Here is an 18968-nt window from a genome sequence, read left to right on the forward strand (position 1 = left end):
GTGGGATATAAGAAAAATGTTGTTGTTGTTGTTATGATATGTAAGGCAAGACACGCTCTCTCAGTCTCAGAGGAAGGCAGTGGCAAATCCCTTCTCATTAAATCTTACCAAAATCCCGTGATATGGTCACCTTACAATGACAATAGATCAAAAATGATTTGAACACATGCCACAACAAATATTTATAACCTGCTGAAAATTAAGGTAGTTAACATATAATAAGATATCTTCAGATTAAAAAACCCTTCAATTTTCAGGAACGACTGGGAACCCTTCAAAAATTTCTCAGGAAAAAAAAGAAAATTCCAACATTTCTTGTATAAAATGTTAATCTATTACATTACATTATATTAATCTATTACAAAGAACTAGATAATATGGAAACAACAAAAATTATTACAAATATGGAAGAATTATGTAAAAATTTGACAATATATTTCAATTAAAAAATAACTTGAATACACACAACAAACATTCATAACCTGCCGTAAATTAAGGTAATTAACGTAATGGATTAACAAAAAAGACAGCAAAATAATCTAAAAATGGCAATAAAATATTTGAAGCAGCAACAGTCAGCTTTTAAACAAATGACAGTAGGTCCAAGATACAGATGTATTTCAGCTGTATAATAAAGAATTTATGAGATTTTATAGTTCCTGGATCCTAGATGGCAGCCATGTGTATGTGTCGTGTGTTTGACCCTGGAAATATCAATCGTGGCATGCAAAACAAGTTTAAAAACTCACAAACATCTTTGCAGACTTTATTTTACATCAGTTGCAAAAGAAAAAAAGCAAATAAAATCAATCTTCCTAATAACAAAAATATATTTAAGACTTCCAGCTGTTCACAGTTTAAAAAGTCAAAAAATACTACTCATTTTTGTTAAGAGGTAATGGGCTGAAATTTTTTTTTTACAGTGACAAGGGTTGTAGTCCATTATCATTAGACCGTAAAGTACAAAAATAAATTAAATAAGAGTAAAAAAAAGTTGTGCAATAATCTGGTATAAACAAAGTTAATGAAAAAGAACTGTCCTGAACTTAAGTTGTGGTTTTTGCTTTGAGTTTTTAAAAAATTAAAAACAGTATTTGTTCTCTGAAGTATCCACATAACATTGAGGTCCAGATGTTTTAATAACCAAATGTAAGCCTCATGAGTACTTTGCTTGTAGCGGTCTTTCTTTCTTTCTTTTTTTAAAGAAAGATCATTTCTGGCTGTCTTTTTCTTCCTTGGCAATTCTTTTTGTCACTCCACTGAAATACTTATCACGAAAGGAATTGTGACTTTTGTATGGCAGGTATTGGCTTTCCAATATGTGAACATCATGGTCTTCATCCTATATGGGATTAAAAATGCATTGTTCAAACATATTATTTATTTATTTATTTGAAATATTTATATTCCGCCCTTCTCACCCCGAAGGGGTCTCAGGACAGAGCACAACATATCGACAGCAAGCATCCATGCCAGAACATAAAATAACTATAAATATAAACAGATAGAAGGACATTTTCCCTAAGATAATGAAGTAAGCAGACTCAAATTAGAAACATATTTGTGGCTGTATTTTAAGAATGGCTGCATTGACAATAAAGCATTTTGGAAGGGAGAGATCATACTGTAACCATTACTCCTGTCTCGCTCAGAGCTAAATAAAGTTGGGTCACAATTAAGATTGTTCATTCTAAAGAACAGATATTGCTGAACACCAATTCCCATCATCCCTCAATCCTGGCTATGAAGCTAGGAGAGATGTCTCTTCCAGTGAGTAAAATCAGCAAATATCCTTGTAGTACCTTAAAGACTAAATACATCTATTGTGGCATAAGTTTTCATTGGTCCAAGCCCCATTTCACCAAAAAGAGGCTGAAATGAAAGTGACCCTTCTTTCTATCACTTTCACTGTTTAACATAATTCTTATTTTTTCTAGTAAACTCCTACACATTTACTTAGTCAAGATTTCTTTAAAATCTGAAATGAATTTGAACAAAAGTAGATTGCATTGTATTCTGTTGATATTTTCCTAAAAGCTCATGCTTGTTAATAAGACAAAAAGAAATGTAAGAATTGACTCATTTAAGCATCGAGATTTTTTAAAAGAAAAGTCTATGTATGTTTTTACTTGTATTCCCTTTCTGGTCATCATATCATTTGGCTCAGTCGTCTTCAGAATGAGTTCCAGCAATGCATTTTCTGGCACTCGATAGAAGGGCTGGATCCCTTTTCCGAAATGGCCTCTGTTGTGAAATGCAGTGGGCAGAGTTGTTTCCAATGTCCAACAGTTCAATTAAATATTCATCGGCTTTCAGTTTGTTTCCAGGCCCAATACAGGAAACCGATAAATATTCATAAATCCCAAGATCAGGGCAAAGCGACCTCTGTGGTTTCAGGAGACAATTTTTGATCTCTGAAACCCACCAAAGGCTTTACAGACTATGGTAAGTGGCCCAAATCCAGGAACAAACTAAAAGTGTCAGTTTCTATTTTCAAAGGACAGAATATTAAAAAGCAAGAGAGGAGGCCCTCTTATCTATTTAGCAGTAGGTGGTTCAGAAGAGCTCCAGGGTTTGGGGGGGGGGGTCCAAAAGTCCTCTTGGGTGTGGTTATTTTGCCCATAAGTGGTTTGGAAATGGCTCTTTTTAATGAACTTGTCATTTCAAAATACCGTTAGGTGAAATATGGAGGGACCTTTTTTAGGTGGTGACTTCACTGTTGAATCACATAACCATTTTTGAACATTATCTCCTTATCCAGAGAGTCAGCATGGTATTGTGGTTTGAAAATTGGACAGTGACTCTGGAGACTAGGATTTGAATCTCCTGCTTGGCCTTGGAAACCTATTGGGTGACCTTGGGCAAGTCACATTCTCTTAGAGGAAGACAAAGGCAATCCTCTTCTGAACAATTTTCAAAACCCTGGTGATAGGAAGTTTACTTTAGGGTAGCTTCTCATCCTATTTTTATTTATTTATTTATTTACAGTATTTATATTCCGCTCTCCTCACCCCGCAGGGGACTCAGGGTGGATTAGAGTGTACACATATATGACAAACATTCAATGCCAATTTGACATACAATGTATACAGACATACACAGAGGCTATTTAACTTTTTCTGGCCACCAGGGGAGCTATCGCTTTCATCGTTGACACTGCGACACTGATGAAGTACTTCCGCATTCCCCGCATGCTTTTTGCTGGAGTGCTTTGCTGGAGTCTTTTTTATGGCCTCATAAATTAGTTAATTTAGCATCCCCACACAAGGTGGTACCTAATTTTCCTACTTGACAGATGCAACTGTCTTTCGGGTTGCAAAGGTCGACAACAAGCTACACAATTTGGTTGGAAGATCACTCCAACCTGGGCTGGCTTCGAACTCATGACCTTTTGGTCAGAGTGATCTTAATACAGCTGACACTCAGCCAGCTGTGCCACAATCCCGGTGCTAAACCTCCCATGGACAATGAAAACATCCTATTACAGTGTTTCTCAACCTGTGGATCCCCAGATGTTTTGACCTTCAACTCCCACAAATCCTAACAGTTGATAAACTGGCTGGCATTTCTGGGAGAGGTAGGCCAAAACACCTGGGGACCCACAGGCTGAGAACCACTGTCCTATTAGGTCCGCATTCTCTTTTAAGCCGTCATTAAAACATAATATATATGTTTTAATTGTCTCTCGTTTTTAGATTTCTGTGGTAGATAGATAGAGGGAGGGAGGGAGGGAGGGAGGGAGGAGACAGACAGACAGAGTCGTTCATTTCACCATAGGGGCATCCTTTTGAAAATCAAACTGAAAGATACATGTAATATTATGAAGAAACATACATGTGATTCTAATAAAGTAAAAAAAAAAATGAGTGGCTTAACAATGTTTTACAACAACTTTCTCTTAGTACTTTGGTCAGCATAATATGAACAACCATCCTTGTTCATGGTTGTTCATATTCCCCAGCAAAATTACTCATTTGAGACAGAGTTATACAGACCTCATTCAGACATAACAATAAACTAAAGTTTACTCTATGAAGTCAAGCCTTCTCTTGTGGTATCTCTCTCTCCTTTCTCTCTCCCCCCCCCCCCCCCCCCCCCCGTCCAATACACTTTCAAAGGAAATACTGGTTTCTTAAATTTCCATTTTGGGACAATCCGAGAATTTGTCAATCACAGAATCATAGAGTTGGAAGAGACCTTGTGAGCCATCCAGTGCCCTGCCAAGATGCAGGAAAATCACATTCAAAGCATCCCTGACAAATGGCAATCCAGCCTCTGTTTAAAAGTCTCCAAAGAAGCTTCCACTACACTCCGTTTGCATGTATTTAATTCAGACTCTCTCCTTCATAAATACCTTTAAAATGCCTAATCTTGTGGTTGCAGCCGTATTTTAACCAACTACGCAAATCATTTTTAAAAGCGTAAGATCATATTTTTAAAAAATCTAATAGCAAATAACTGCACAAAAGGCAATAATATAACCAGGCATGTACATCAAACATTTGGTAAAGTAACATCTTCATTTTAATCATATTTCTGAAACTTTTATACAAACATGATTGCATAAAAAGGGTTACTGCTGAGAGAAATACAAGTAACCATTTGAAGAATTAAAGATTAATGATATCCTACCTTGTACAAAAACAAAACAATGACCGATAAAAGTAACAAATCAGCTGTATTGCTTTATTTTTTTCTAATGTTTTGTAAAATTTCCTTTTCACCCCCAATTATTCTTGAACTCATACTACAAGAAAGGCCCACCAAAAGAGCAAAGTATCAGGAATACTTTACAGCAGGGGTCCTCAAACTAACGCCCGGGGGGCAGATGCGGCCCTCCAAGATCATTTACCCGGCCCTCGCTCAGGGTCAACCTAAGTCTGAAACAACTTGAAAGCACACAATAACAGGAGCAATCCTATCTCATCAGCCAAAAGCAGGCCCACACTTCCCATTGAAATACTAATAATTTTATATTTGTTAAAATTGTTCCTCATTTTAATTATTATATTGTTTTAAAGTGTTTTTTGCACTACAAATAAGATATGTGCAGTGTGCATAGGAATTCATTCATGGTTGTTGTTTTTTTCGAATTATAATCTGGTCCTCCAACAGTTTGAGGGACGTTGACCTGGCCCTCTGTTTAAAAGGTTTGAGGACCCCTGCTTTACAGTGTTTCAGCAAAAGTTATCGTATATAATCAATGAGAAGCAAGTTATGTTTATATCTGTCTTCACGCAGTGTATCCCATTTGCTTATAAATCTGAATTTTGAAACAACTTGCACGTTGAGAATTTTGAATCAGCAGAGGAAAGATTATAAGGGTAAATCCTTAAGAGAATGCTAAGCACAAAGGAAATACAACCTACCAAGAGAGGGTTTTGATGTGTTAATGGCCCTAATAACAAGCTCTCATAGTCTAAGTTGTGCTGAAATCTAAAAATCTGATTCATAACCATATGGATACTTGGGCTAAATCTAGAGTAGAATTGTTCCAATAGGACTTCACTATGTGTATATCTACGCTGCATAATTCATGCAGATTGAAACCACTTTAACCAGTATGGAATCCTGGGAGTTGTAGTTTTACAAAGTCTTTAGCCTTCTCTGCGAAAGATTGCTGGTACCCCACCAAACTACATCTATATGTCAAACTGCATTAATTCTTACAAAGCAGATACACTCTCAGTTGAGAGCCAATGATGGATTTTTAAATAATCCTGTTGTTTTAAATCTAAATACATCATAATTTTTTCCAAGCTCAAAAGACCCTTTCCGAAGGTTTAGAAGAGCGTTATTGTTGATGACAGTGTTGTCGTTGTTATTTAAATATCACTTTCCCCCAAAACTCAAAGTGGCTTATTTTAAAAGAACAATACAATTAAATCATGCAAAAATTGAACTGAATTAAAGTCCTAATTAAAACCAAGGATAATTAAACTACTCAAAGTATTAAAAACCAGCACTAAAACACAGTATAAATGAAAAGGAATAAAATGTAATTTATTAAAAATTGGTTTAAACAATTGGTTTAAACAATTGGTTTAAACAATTCAGTGTGCCGTAGTATGTTCTTTAAAAAGGCTGTTTTAAAAGCCTACCAGAACAAAAAAAGATTCAATGTCTCAGAATGGAAGACATATACCCCCCATGAGGACCTTGTAGTTTTCAGCATCACTTTTGAAATGAGGCATTGCACTGGGACTATGTCCTTTATCATCTCTCCCATAATAAAACATTCACAGAACCAGAACTATTTTAAAAAGCTCTATATTGCTTTGATATGAGAAGATCACACTTAGCTGCTATATTTCAATTTCAAATCTTTTAAAGTAAACACTGCGTGCCACAACTCCAAAGGTAGGATAAGCACATCACAGTGAATCCTTTGTTTTTGTTATAGAAATGCCCAATTGAGACCCCCATCTAAAATGCCATATAATGCAATTTGAAACTATATTATAAGGTCAGCGTAGACTCATATAATGCAGTTCAATGCAGTTAGATTGCATTATATAAGTCTACACTGACCATGTAATGTAGTTTCAAACTCCATGATACAGCAGTGTAGATGGGGTCTGAGCTTACAAGTTAATTGTATTGGGTCAAGACCCAGTTTCTTTCAGAACATTTATTTTTTACATATCTGAGACCCAAACCAATGTTAAGTATGCAGAAATGTTTTTTAATTGGTAAAGTATTATCTGTGCTTGACATTTTGTTCAAACTGAAGCCCTCATGGAAACATCAGTGGAAACAAGGTGCTAAATCCACATAATAAGGCATAAAAGGTAAAGGTAAAGGTTTTTCCCTGACACTAAGTCCAGTCGTGTCCAACTCTGGGGGTTGGCGCTCATCTCCATTTCTAAGCCGAAGAGTCAGAGTTGTCCGTAGACACCTCCAAGGTCATGTGGCCAGCATGAATGCATGGAGCACTGTTACCTTCCCAGCAAGGAAGTATCTATTGATCTACTCACATTTGCATGTTTTTGAACTGCTAGGTTGGCAGAAGCTGGGGCTAACAGCAGGAGCTCACCCCGCTCTCCAGATTTGAACCACCATAGAATCATAGAATCAAAGAGTTGGAAGAGACCTCATGGGCCATCCAGTCCAACCCCCTGCCAAGAAGCAGGAATATTCCATTCAAATCACCCCTGACAGATGGCCATCCAGCCTCTGTTTAAAACCTTCCAAAGAAGGAGCCTCCACCACACTCCGGGGCAGAGAGTTCCACTAATATTTTGGTCAGCAAGTTCAGCAGCTCAGCGGATTAACTCACTGCACCACCGGGGGCTCCCGAATAGTTAACCATTTTTAAACTTCTGAGCAAGTTAGATGTCTTATGGCTATCTGAATAGACTATAGCGGTGATTTTTTGTCTGTTCTTTTAAAGTGTATTTTCTGAAGGGAGGACATAAATCCATGTTGAAGCCAAAGGATAAACCCTGAACTGCGGATTGTCATACCCCATATTAGTAAATGGCGGTGACACAAATGTGGACACAGTGAAGCCTTCCTGTCAATGCCATTTAATAATATGGGGCGTGGTCATCCACATTTTTTCATATGAGCAGTGACTCCCAAAACTGAATCCTTGCATATACAGCAGGCACGCTATGCATTAATTCATGTCTGCCTGAGCCAATGATATATTTTGAAAAACATCTGAGCTGAGAAAGTTCCTCTTTATTGAATGACAGGGAAAGGAACAAGTACTACTTTCATAGGTCCTGTATTTGTAAAGAAAATAATAAAAGAGCAGAAGGAATAAGAATAAGCCTGTTTTTCTGCACTGTGGGCATTTATGTTCACTACCAAAAAACTATATTCCAAACAGAGAGCGGCAGTTGGGAGAGGGGAAATATTTTTTATCATGGCAGCTAACAAATATAATTTATCTCCATAATTTCAATTTATGTGAAGAAACGCAAACATCCTCAGATCAAATATTGTACGGGTGGCAGCAAGACATGTAAACATGATAGGCGTACAAACACAGACACACACAATATCAAACCACACACATATTGGAAAGATAAAGTAGTTTTCCCTCAATATAATGCTCTCCAGATGCAAGAGACTACAACTTGACTCATCTCAACTAACATGGTGATTATGGCAATTGCAGTCTAAGATGTAAACTTATGAGTGCATCAAAAATGCAGCAAGAAAAATATTTTGACATGGCTAAAGGCATATTTAAAATATTTCAGATAAAAAAAGACATACAATTAATTTTATCCTTGTCTCAATTACTAAATGATTCCAAACTAGGGGAAAATTAGGTTTCAGCTCCTGAATCTAATTAGAATCGAGCTTGGAAAACTCGTTAAATTGAAATTAGAGTTGCCTATAGTTAATCTGTGACTTGTTTAAAAGGGGAGGGGGAAATGAGGGAATGAAGTGGAGCTACGGAATTTATTTCAGGAACTAATTTAAGAAATTCTGATGTTATATTCAACCCAAATATATCAAGAGTTTTTTCCATGCTACAATCCTATGCTTTTGCTGAGGCTTAATTCCCACTGACCTCAATTGCAATGTCCAATAAGCAAGAATATGTTCTACTGTGTCTATCAAAATTCATAAAAGATTAATAATTCAGTTTTGCCACTTATAGCAGATTTTCCCTGGGACAAATGATTTTAGATTTGTTCACTTGTGCTAACTGGTTGTTCACCACTTTACTTTCATGAATTTTAAATGACACATGTAATTATAATTATAATTATAATTATAATTATTTTATTGATTAGCCTTTAGGCCATATCACAATATCAAACCAAACAACAAGGCTTGATAAGACTTGATTTCACTCTATGTAGTAAGTCAAAATGAGATATTTACACTTAACAATGCAGTAAATAAATAAGATAAAACTGAGTATATACATATTTCCTTATCACCCCAACAATTTACTCTGATCAGCCCCACATATATGGCATTTTGCTTAATTACAGAGCTGTTTTATATGTTATTTTTGGATCTTGACTATATTAGATAAAAGGGAAGAGTGTGAAAGCTGATAATCAAGTCCCCATGAATGTAGCTACATACAATTTCCTCCTTCTGGAACCTGTTATCTATGAAGCTATTGCCTTCCGATTATCCTAAAGCTCATACATTGGGTGACCAAGGACAGAAACTCTGGAAATGTGTTACCTTTATTTTAGCATTTCTGTTGACACAAGACGCAAGACTACATACTCAATTATTCCACTGTTGACATCTAAACAAGTAGAAGTCTTTGCTTATTTTTCATAAGATGTTTTCATCTTCCTTTCAGAAGACATTGATTTGTATTTCCTTGTGCAATATTTATGCATTAACACCCAGATTTTATTTATTTTATTCTCTATTCTTTCTTTTATTATTCACTTATCTACAAAGTTTCATGCTGGGAAGCCCAGAAAAAAGGCATAATTTGAAACGTCATGCGCAGACGATGTGACAAGAAGATCGTGTTTGGTATTTGGGAGTCAAGTAGCACACATGCAAAGCGTTCTCTTGAAAACCAAACAAATCAGCATACATTAATATATAAGTAGAATTTAGCCCTGCTGTCCCTGACATTGTTAGATAAGTTAATTCCTGTTACTTAAGTAGCAACTGTGCAGCATCTCAGCATCAAAATAATAAATCTAGAACCAAAAATAACAAGACTTTTTAAAAATAAAAAAATCAACATATATATCAGTAAAACGTAACAAACATTCCCTTTGATTATAGCGTCCAGGCCCATCAGCACAGAAAGTACTTTTGCTTCTCATTTTTTGACATTTACGGCTGTTTTACAAACCGTCTAAAACCAACATATGAAAATGCTTTACTGCGCCTTGTCTGGTATAGTAAGTGCCTTAGATTTGTATCGAAGCAAAAGCCTGCTATCGGCTGTTTTGCACACAAACTCAATAGCACACAACGCCTGTTTTGCACACAAACTCATCAAAACAATTACCTCAAATTCTTTCACCTTTTCCATGGTTATCAAGTATCTTGACGTGTGGCTGGAAAGTGTCTGCTCACAGTTGCTAATCAGTTTCAGACACGGGTGCCGGGGTATAATCTCTTCTGTATATCTGGAAAAAATAAAACAGTCAAAGGGCTATTATATAAGAGCTCGTGAACTGTAATACGTGAATCTGAAACAGAACAGCCAGAGGGGCTGACTCAAACTGAATTAGACTACACACTTCCACATGGTTCATAGTCTTATTAAATTTCCCAGAGACAATGTGTGCTAATTGCTTTCAGGATCCAAAGCCACATGTGGAGCACAAAGGGAGGACAAAACAAAAGGCACGATGCAGGTGAAAGTTTGGCTGTAATGGGAAGAGTATGTTTCATGGGAGATTTCTTGTGTTTCAGCACCCAGGTCATTTAAAACGATTATGGGAAACTGTCTGCCAACGAGTATTCAAATAAGCACTGTCTTTATTCATACAACGCTTAGCTGTTTTTTCAGACCTAATCCAACAAATATACTACTGCCATCCTGAGCTCATGGGTGGAAAGGCAGGATACGGATGTAAAAAATGCAAAACATACTTCCTAGGCTGTAAATTCATTGGGGGGGGGGAGGGGGCTCCAATAAATTGCAATTGGATCTGTTTCACTTGTGATTAACCCTAAACGCATTCCAATTTCTTAAGGGTCGCTGACTGCTAATACAGTCAAGGGCTGTCAGTACAGTATCATTCAGCCCAAAAAGGTATCTTTCAGTGTCATTCTGACATTAGCACATATTGTAAGCAGAATAAGTTCAGCACAATTCTATTCCTACTGCTTTCAAGCACAAGTCAGTTTTAAACTATGGATATTTATTATTATTATTATTATTATATGAATATATATATATTAGTTTTAGTGTTTTTAGAAACATATTTATTTTAGACTTGAGCTTTATCTATGTGATTTTTTCAATGTTTTATTACCTTTTATAAAAGATATAACCCTGCCCCATAACTCCCCCCCCACTCCCATAGCCCAGCCCTTTAAAACAAATAGAATTAAATTTTTAAAACCATAAAAGATATTAAGAGCACAGTTCATCTTCCCTCCCTAAACCGAGGCATTTATCAAAATGTTAGGTTGTACTTCTATTCTAATTGCTTTAACATCTGCTATATATACACAAATATAGTTGTGATATTAATACAAACAATTTAAACATTTTAATACAATTACATTCTTATAATTTCATGTTTTATTTCCCATATTAATGTCCCACAACTTTTTCTTTTTAATCTAATTTTACTGTACTTTTTCTATGAATTTTATCTTCTCTTTTTTGACATTTATGGATATTTTACAATGCTTCTAAAATTAACATGAAAATGCTTTACCGCGCCATGTCTGGTACAATAAGTGCCTTAGACTTGCACACCAACTCATCAAAACGATTACCTTATTTTTTTTCATTTTTTTTCATGGTTTCAATTAATTGCAATTGGATCTGTTTCACTTGTGATTAACCTTGAACGCATTCCAATTTCTTAAGGGTCACTGACTGCTAATACAGTCAAGGGCTGTCAGTACAGTATCATTCAGCCCAAAAAAGTATCTTTCACTGTCTTTTCCTATGAATTTTAGCTATGTTTTAAGTATGTTCTGTTGTGTGTTATACTATGCTTCATTATGTTGTTTTTAGGCACTTGGTGCCGTCTGTAAGCCGCCACAAGTCCCTTCGGGGAGATGGTGGTGGGTTATAAAGGTATTATTGTTTCCTCTCAAGCCATGAGGAGAGGCAGGTAATACACTACGATGATGATGATGATGACGACGACGACGACAATGACAAGGACAACAATGATGATATGGCCAACTGGTAACAGCTGAAGTGATCTCGGACAGGGCTGTGGCGGAGCTAGTTAATAGCCACCTGCATTAAATCACTACTGACCAAGCGGTCATGAAGCCAGCCCAGGTTAGAGTGAGCTCCTGACCATTAATAGTCTAGCTTGCTGTTGACCTATGCAGCCCAAAAGAGAGTTGCATCTGTCAAGTAGGAAATTTGGATACCGCTTTATACGGGGAGGCTAATTTAACTAATTTACGACACCATAAAACCTTCCAGTGGTTTGTGTAAGAATGAGGAAGTACTCCCATCAAGGACTCATCACAAGTGGACGGTGAAGCAGCAGCTCCCCCTGTGGCCGAATTGAGCATACCCTCATGAATCCGGAAAGCTGGAATGTTAAAATGCCTCTGTGTCTGTCTATATATTTTGTATGTCTAATGGCATTGAATGTTTGCCATGTATATGTGCATTGTAATCCACCCTGCAGGGTGAGAAGGGCAGAATATAAAAACTGTAAATAAATAATGAATAAATAAATCTCCACATAAGCATGTTTAAGATTATAATACAGGCATTCCAAATTCTCTTTAATAATTTCAGGTTGTTCCCCTCACCAGATACAACTAAAATCAGAACCATCCGATCTAGACTGTGACCATCCATGTATGAGAATACTTCAGATTCCAGACATTAATATTTTTAAAACATTACACTTACTCTGGTTTATATATAGGAAGCCAGTAAACCAATCTTCCTCCAATCACCAGGTATTCCGCCGCAAATTTTAACAGATCAAAAAGGATATCACTCAGATGATAATTTGAGGTAATGGAGATGTGATTTTCAGTTCTAGGCAGAATTAGAGAACATAATTAATGTGGTAGTGGACACATGATTTTTAACCTTTTATTTAAAGAAAATATGATTTCACAATAAGAACACAAACAAGCATCTAATCCAACAAACATCAGGTCTCTCTATCACTCATGAGATTAAAAAGAAATAAACACACACATACACACACATCTGTTTCTGGAGCAATTGCTTTGAAAACCCCTTACCACCAACCTCATATACAACATGACTTGATTTCCTTATAATATGGGTTGATCTCCCATTGTCCTGAGTCTTCAGAGTCATGATCTCACATTGCTATGACTTGGCCCAAAAATTAAGAACCACCCCCCCCCCATTAGTGAATGGCTTTTCCCACTTATTTTATATCAATTCTCACATAATTATATAAAGTTGCAAATTAGGCAGCACGATCTGATGCCAAAATCATTGCCCGCCAATTTCCATGTGAAAAATTCTGCTTGTAGGATACAAGTTCCTATCTCAGACCCTACTTGAAAAACATGACAGAATAATTGCAAGCTAGTAACTAAATAAACATATTATCAGATTTGTCACTGGTTTAACAGAAAGCTTAATTAAAAAAAAATACAGACACATCGAGTCTTACTTTTAACACCTGCATTTCCAAAACAAGGTTCACCTACCCCTTTTCTGTCATTTTAGCCATCTCCTTTTGTGAACCAGTTCTTCTGGTGGCTTCTCGAATTCCATAGGGAGCTACACGGAAGAAATACATAAAACACATGCATTGTGAAACTGTTTCAGTGACATCAGTTACTGCAGAATAAATACATTGGCCAGAGTTCTTACAAAAGTTTCTAGAGTTTTCATGGGCGCTTGTCACTCCACTGCAACAGGAATTAATCTGACTAGGACACACAAGTCTAATTAAAAAGAAGGTAATGATCACAGCCCTGTATGGTGAGGGGTGCAGCTACACTGTAGAATGAATGCAGTTTGACACCACTTTAACTTCTGTGGAATCCTGAGAATTGCAGTTTGGTGAGGTGACAGCACTCTTTGGCAGAGGAAATAAAATGCCTCGTAAAACTTTAACTCCCATGATTTCATAGCATTGAGTCATAGCCACTAAAGTGGTGACAAACTGCATTATTTTTATAATGCAGATGCACTCTTGGAGAACAAGACTTGCAAATCCAAGGATGCCACGAGGCCTAAAGCACTTCAGTCCAGCCAGAAGTATAGCTTGGTTTTCCTAAACATTTTATATTTGGTCAAAACAAGGCATAGAAAATTATTTTTTAAAGGGAATTACAGTTTTCCAAGAGCTCATTTATTGGTTTATGAGGAAAATCTGTTGGGGCTTCTGGGGGCTCCGGTGGGTGCAAATTCCTCAGCTTGGAGGGTTGGGATAACCCACAATTTGAGATCCAGATAGCAAACCTCCTGTGACATGGACTCTGCCCATCAATTGAGATTTAAGATTTATATTAAGATACATTAGTCAAATTGCAATCCTAGACCCGACTAAAAATGGGATGCATTTGACTCAGTGGGACTTACTCCTGAATATATACATATGGATAGGATCACGTTGCCACAAACGACTCTACTGTTTTTGCTAAAGTGCCATAAAAGAGTCCCTTTCTCCACAGAAGCAGTCAGCTAATTGAACCCTGTTTTAGGAGATTTGACTAATTCCTATGTTGGCAGCGTTTCAATGCTGCTGCAGCTCTTTCTGGAAATTATTTCAGCAGACTTGGTTCCAAATCACTTTTTAAAATGCAGCCAGGATCCTATTGAATACCAATGGAGCAGAAATTCTTACTGGTATGATAACATGAGATCCCTGCTGGTAGTTGCTGCAACTTCTTCTTGGGAAATTTTGAATGAAATAATGTTACACCACGATCCGTTTTACAACCACATGATCCTGTTCCCTCTGTCTTTTGCTACTTGTTTTCTTCCTTTTGCTTTTAGCCTTGTTTCATCTCCATTTCCACCCTCTGCTTCCACACAATGAGTACTGACTCTTGAGTGAAACCCTGATTTGTTGCTGTTTTCAGGCTTCACTTTGGATATAATTCTTAGAGGGCTTTTTTTAAAGTTTTAAGGGGTATTTTAACGTGTTTGATTTTTTTAATTTTTTTTTTTTACAAAATCTCTGTATGTTTTTGATCCCTTTTACTTGGGAGGCCTTGTGGGCTGGGAGGTGATATGTAAATAGTTTAAATAAATAATACTGCTTATAATAACTTTTTAATCATTTTGTTTCACGATTATAATGTTTTGGACAACTTCAAATGGTAAAATCACAATAATTTCCAGAGCAATCCCAAACCCTTTATAAATCCATTGTAGGCTCAAAACCTGCACTGAGAACGGTTTTTAATTTATATAAAGAGGAAAGAAGGAAAGCTTATGCTTTTAGAATCTGAAAATTGATATATATTATATATCTTGTTTAGTCAGAAGAAAAGAACCATATATACTTGAGTATAAACTGACCCAAATATAAGCTGAGACACCTAATTTTACCACAAAAAACTGGGAAAATGTATTGACTCGAGTATAAGCCGAGGGTGGGAAATGCAGCAGATAATGATAAATTTCAAAATTAAAAATAGATACCAATAAAATTATATTAACTGAAGCATCAGTAGGTTAAATGTTTTTGAATATTTACATAAAACTGTAATTTAAGGTAAGACTATCCAACTCTGATTAAGCCATTATTCTAACCTTCTTCAATGTACTTACGTATTCTTCCAATAAGAATATTTATTTATTTACAATATTTCTATCCCTCCTTTCTCGAACCCGAAGGTGATTTAAGGCGGTTTACAGCCAGGCAGTTATTTGATGCCTTAACAATATACTTAAAGCCACATTTAAAACAGAATTAAAAAGTACATACAATAAGACCTTTAAAAACATATAAAACCAATATATCAAACCATTCCAATATTCAATTTCACAGAATTCCGTGTTTGTCTATTGCACTGCATTTCAAAGGCTTGTGCAAATAGCCACATTTTCACTTTTTTACAGAAGGTAAAGAGGGAGCGGGCTGATCAAATATCCCTAGGGAGGTAGTTCCACAGCCAAGGGGCCACCACTGAGAAGGCCCTGTCTCTCCTCCCCGTCAGTCACACCTACGAAGAAGGTGAGACCGAGAGCAGGGTCTCCCCAAACAATCTTAAGCTACTAGATGGTTCATAGGGAGAGATACGTTTGAACAGGTAAGCTAGGCCAGAACCATTTAGGATTTTATAGGCCAGCACTATAAAATAATAAATGTAATAATAATAATAATAATAATAATAATAGAGTAAAATAATGGAAATGTAATAATAACAATAAATAGAGGAAAATAAAAATGTAATAAATGTAATAATAACAATAAATGTAATAAAATAATAAATGTAATGTAAAATAATAAATGTAATAATAATAATAACAGCAGCAGCAGCAGCAGAGTAAAATAATAAATAACCTTGACACGAGTAAAAGCCGAGGGGGCCTTTTCATCCTAAAGAAAGTGCTGAAAAAGTCAAGGATATATGGTATTTTTATATTATGCATTCTATTATTCTTAACTCCCTTTTTAATAGTAGCTATTGTATGTAGGTTGAGTTATTTTGCATATTTATAGTGCCCCCCATGATTTTTTAAAAGTAATCTGTTGAGGGCTTTGCAATATAGATTGTTGGTGAAGATGCAATATAGATTGTTGGTGAAGATGGTTTGGGGTTCCCTCCATTCATTTAGGCTGGAGGAAATTTCAAATAAAAAGATCCAAGGATGACTCTCTCAGTCACCGTGAGAAGCCAGTCTTTGCAATGGCGCTCCCATCCCTTACTTGGGACTCACCTTTAATTCACCTTCCAAGGGTGTAGTCTTTTAAAACAGGTAACATATTTGTGATCTGACTTATTTTTAATAAAATGCTATAAAGATCTTATAAATCTTATTGAGCCATTAAAATACTAAAAAAAAACCAATTCAGCATAAATTTAATTACCTTTAATCAAGCATCTGTGGACATGATTTTTTGCACTATGTTTAACCTCTTTGATTCACAGATAAAAATCAGCCTTTTTAACCAATCACATTTTTAATTGTTCACATTTCTTTTTGTCTTTTTTCATAGTCAGGCCCTGCTGTATGCAGCAATGGATTTTATCCATGCATTCATAAAACAGTTACATTTAGAACTTTGTGATTAATAACCAGCATACATTTGCATATTTAGACATTACCACAGAGTGTAAATCACTACATTCAAATATGCTTTAAGTTTGCCTTAACCTGAGGGAATATTTTCAAGGTGTCTAATTAGAAGAGGGTGTTTAATTTACTCTGACTTGCAATTAGTATCAAAGACCTAATTTCCATTCTGCCTTAAAAGGCTTTTTTTCTTTCCTCCAAATATTGTGCATTCTAAAGCTGCAAAGTCCAACATCTTAGATTCAAAGGAATTTAAATATTGGATTTTGTTGTTTTGTAAATAATGTTTCATTGCTTCATAAACAACTTCAGCAGAATGAAAGAAGATTCAGTTTGGACACTAGCAGATGAAATCTGGATTTTTATTTGCACACAATGTGATAATTTAAATCCAGAGGCTGATCAGTATCAACTGGCAAATGCCATCCCTTTATTATGTTCTCATATTCATAAATAGGACAGGAAAAACATTTAATGTATTTAGCACATTACTGGCAACTTAATGTTCAATCCAGTTAGAAACAAGGAAGTAAAAGTAAGGAAGGAAGCAAGTAAAAGCAATCAGAGTGACTACTAAAATGAAAAACAGGGAATCAGCCCAGAAAGAAAGAACCCCTCAAAGCGTTTCTAAAAAGGGACTGGTAATAGGTTACAAATTCTGAGAAATATATACATTCAAGGTAAAATTAAATTATTACAATAATAATTCATATCCAGTGGATACCTGGAGGTGGTTACAATGCAGAAAAAACTAGATTGCATTCTTACTGCTGATGCCTTTCAGCTTCAAACTGGAAATTCGACATGTCAGCATAAAATTTGCAATTACACAAGACCACCAAGGTAGGAACACCATTGTAAGCGAATGTGAGAAGGTCATAGAAAATTACAATATGCTTTTAAAAACCTCTTATGCCACTAGCATTTGCAAATTACTGAAAATCGCCCTTGTAAGATCTAATTTACATAAATTAAAGTAAATATTTGACAGCTTGAAATAAGAGGCTCTCCATTCACTGGGCTTGTTGTAAGTAGCCTGCAATTCTTTTTTAAATCAGTGTAGGTGTCCTTGTCCTAAAGTTCAGTTTAGAACAGACTGTAAACTACATGACGTGCTTGTAAATGTTTCCATTATCATCACTATATATACTATAATTATGTATCATTCATATTTTACATCATAGATCAACTTACGGTCTGTGATTATTGCATCAAACTGTGTTCCCTTCCTCCATATGGGCCTTGATGCATCAGAAACGAATGCATCAAGGTAGTGCTTTTCCAAACCATACTGCCGGAGGTTTGCTCTGATATTTTCATCTGGCCCTCTCCACTTCTGGTTCTTCCTGCTAGCTTTGCCTTGGAGCAATTAGGAGTGATGGAAATAAAATTCAGATATGTGGCTTAAAATAATCATCGATGTTTCTTCATTCTTACTGTAACTTATTTATATTCTTCTCTTATAAATAATCCCTGGTGAGCAGCTCTTGTTTAAAGCCTTTACGAGCATAACTCCCAAACACCAGGAGCCTCACAGCAGCCATGATGGATACAAGAGATTGTGCATATCTAAACTTATTCTATAAGTTGTGCAAGAAATTAAATAATTGCTTTCTACTTCACTCAGGCATAACTACAGCAATATTTGCCTGTCTTTCACAACTGTGGCAGTACTTTTTATCTCGGTTGAATGTAATTAATCCTATACAATTCTAACTATAGTTAAAGAGAGTGTTTAACTATACTCTCTTTAACAATTCATGTATGTTCTTCTCATGCTTCCTGAAAACATGAAGAACTTGGTACTCACACTTCCTACAAAATGCGAAGAAATGTCAACTCCACTTTTATGGCATTTGTTAGTCTTTTAATGCATTATCACTATATCTTCTTCAGTAAAGCAGCAGGGGAGCGACTCAATCCAGTCCACTCCACTGTTGTTTCATTCACATGGAAAACAACATATCTAAAGTGAAAAACAATATATTTTTTTTCGTGTCAGGAGTGACTTGAGAAATTGCAAGTCGCTTCTTGGGTGAGAGAATTGGCTGTCTGAAAGGACATTGCCCAGGGGACACCCAGATGTTTTACCATACTGTGGGAGGCTTTTCTCATGCCC

The 18968-nt window shown here is 36.0% G+C and overlaps 1 protein-coding gene across 1 annotated transcript in view; it reads right to left on the bottom strand.

The window, feature by feature from the left end:
• Positions 1-736: 736 nt before the first annotated feature.
• Positions 737-18968, bottom strand: part of TRMT11 (tRNA methyltransferase 11 homolog) — a 31443-nt gene continuing 13211 nt past the window's right edge. The window contains exons 9-13 of the mRNA XM_060753301.2: positions 18044-18208; positions 13303-13375; positions 12518-12649; positions 9959-10079; positions 737-1342 (exon numbers count right to left, since the gene is read on the bottom strand). Coding sequence (XP_060609284.2) covers positions 1211-1342; positions 9959-10079; positions 12518-12649; positions 13303-13375; positions 18044-18208 — 623 coding nt within the window. The 3' untranslated portion in view covers positions 737-1210. The remainder of the gene's footprint in view (positions 1343-9958; positions 10080-12517; positions 12650-13302; positions 13376-18043; positions 18209-18968) is intronic.

The sequence above is a fragment of the Anolis sagrei genome, chromosome 1 (genome assembly GCF_037176765.1).
Source record: "Anolis sagrei isolate rAnoSag1 chromosome 1, rAnoSag1.mat, whole genome shotgun sequence".
Taxonomy (NCBI): Eukaryota; Metazoa; Chordata; class Lepidosauria; order Squamata; family Dactyloidae; genus Anolis; species Anolis sagrei.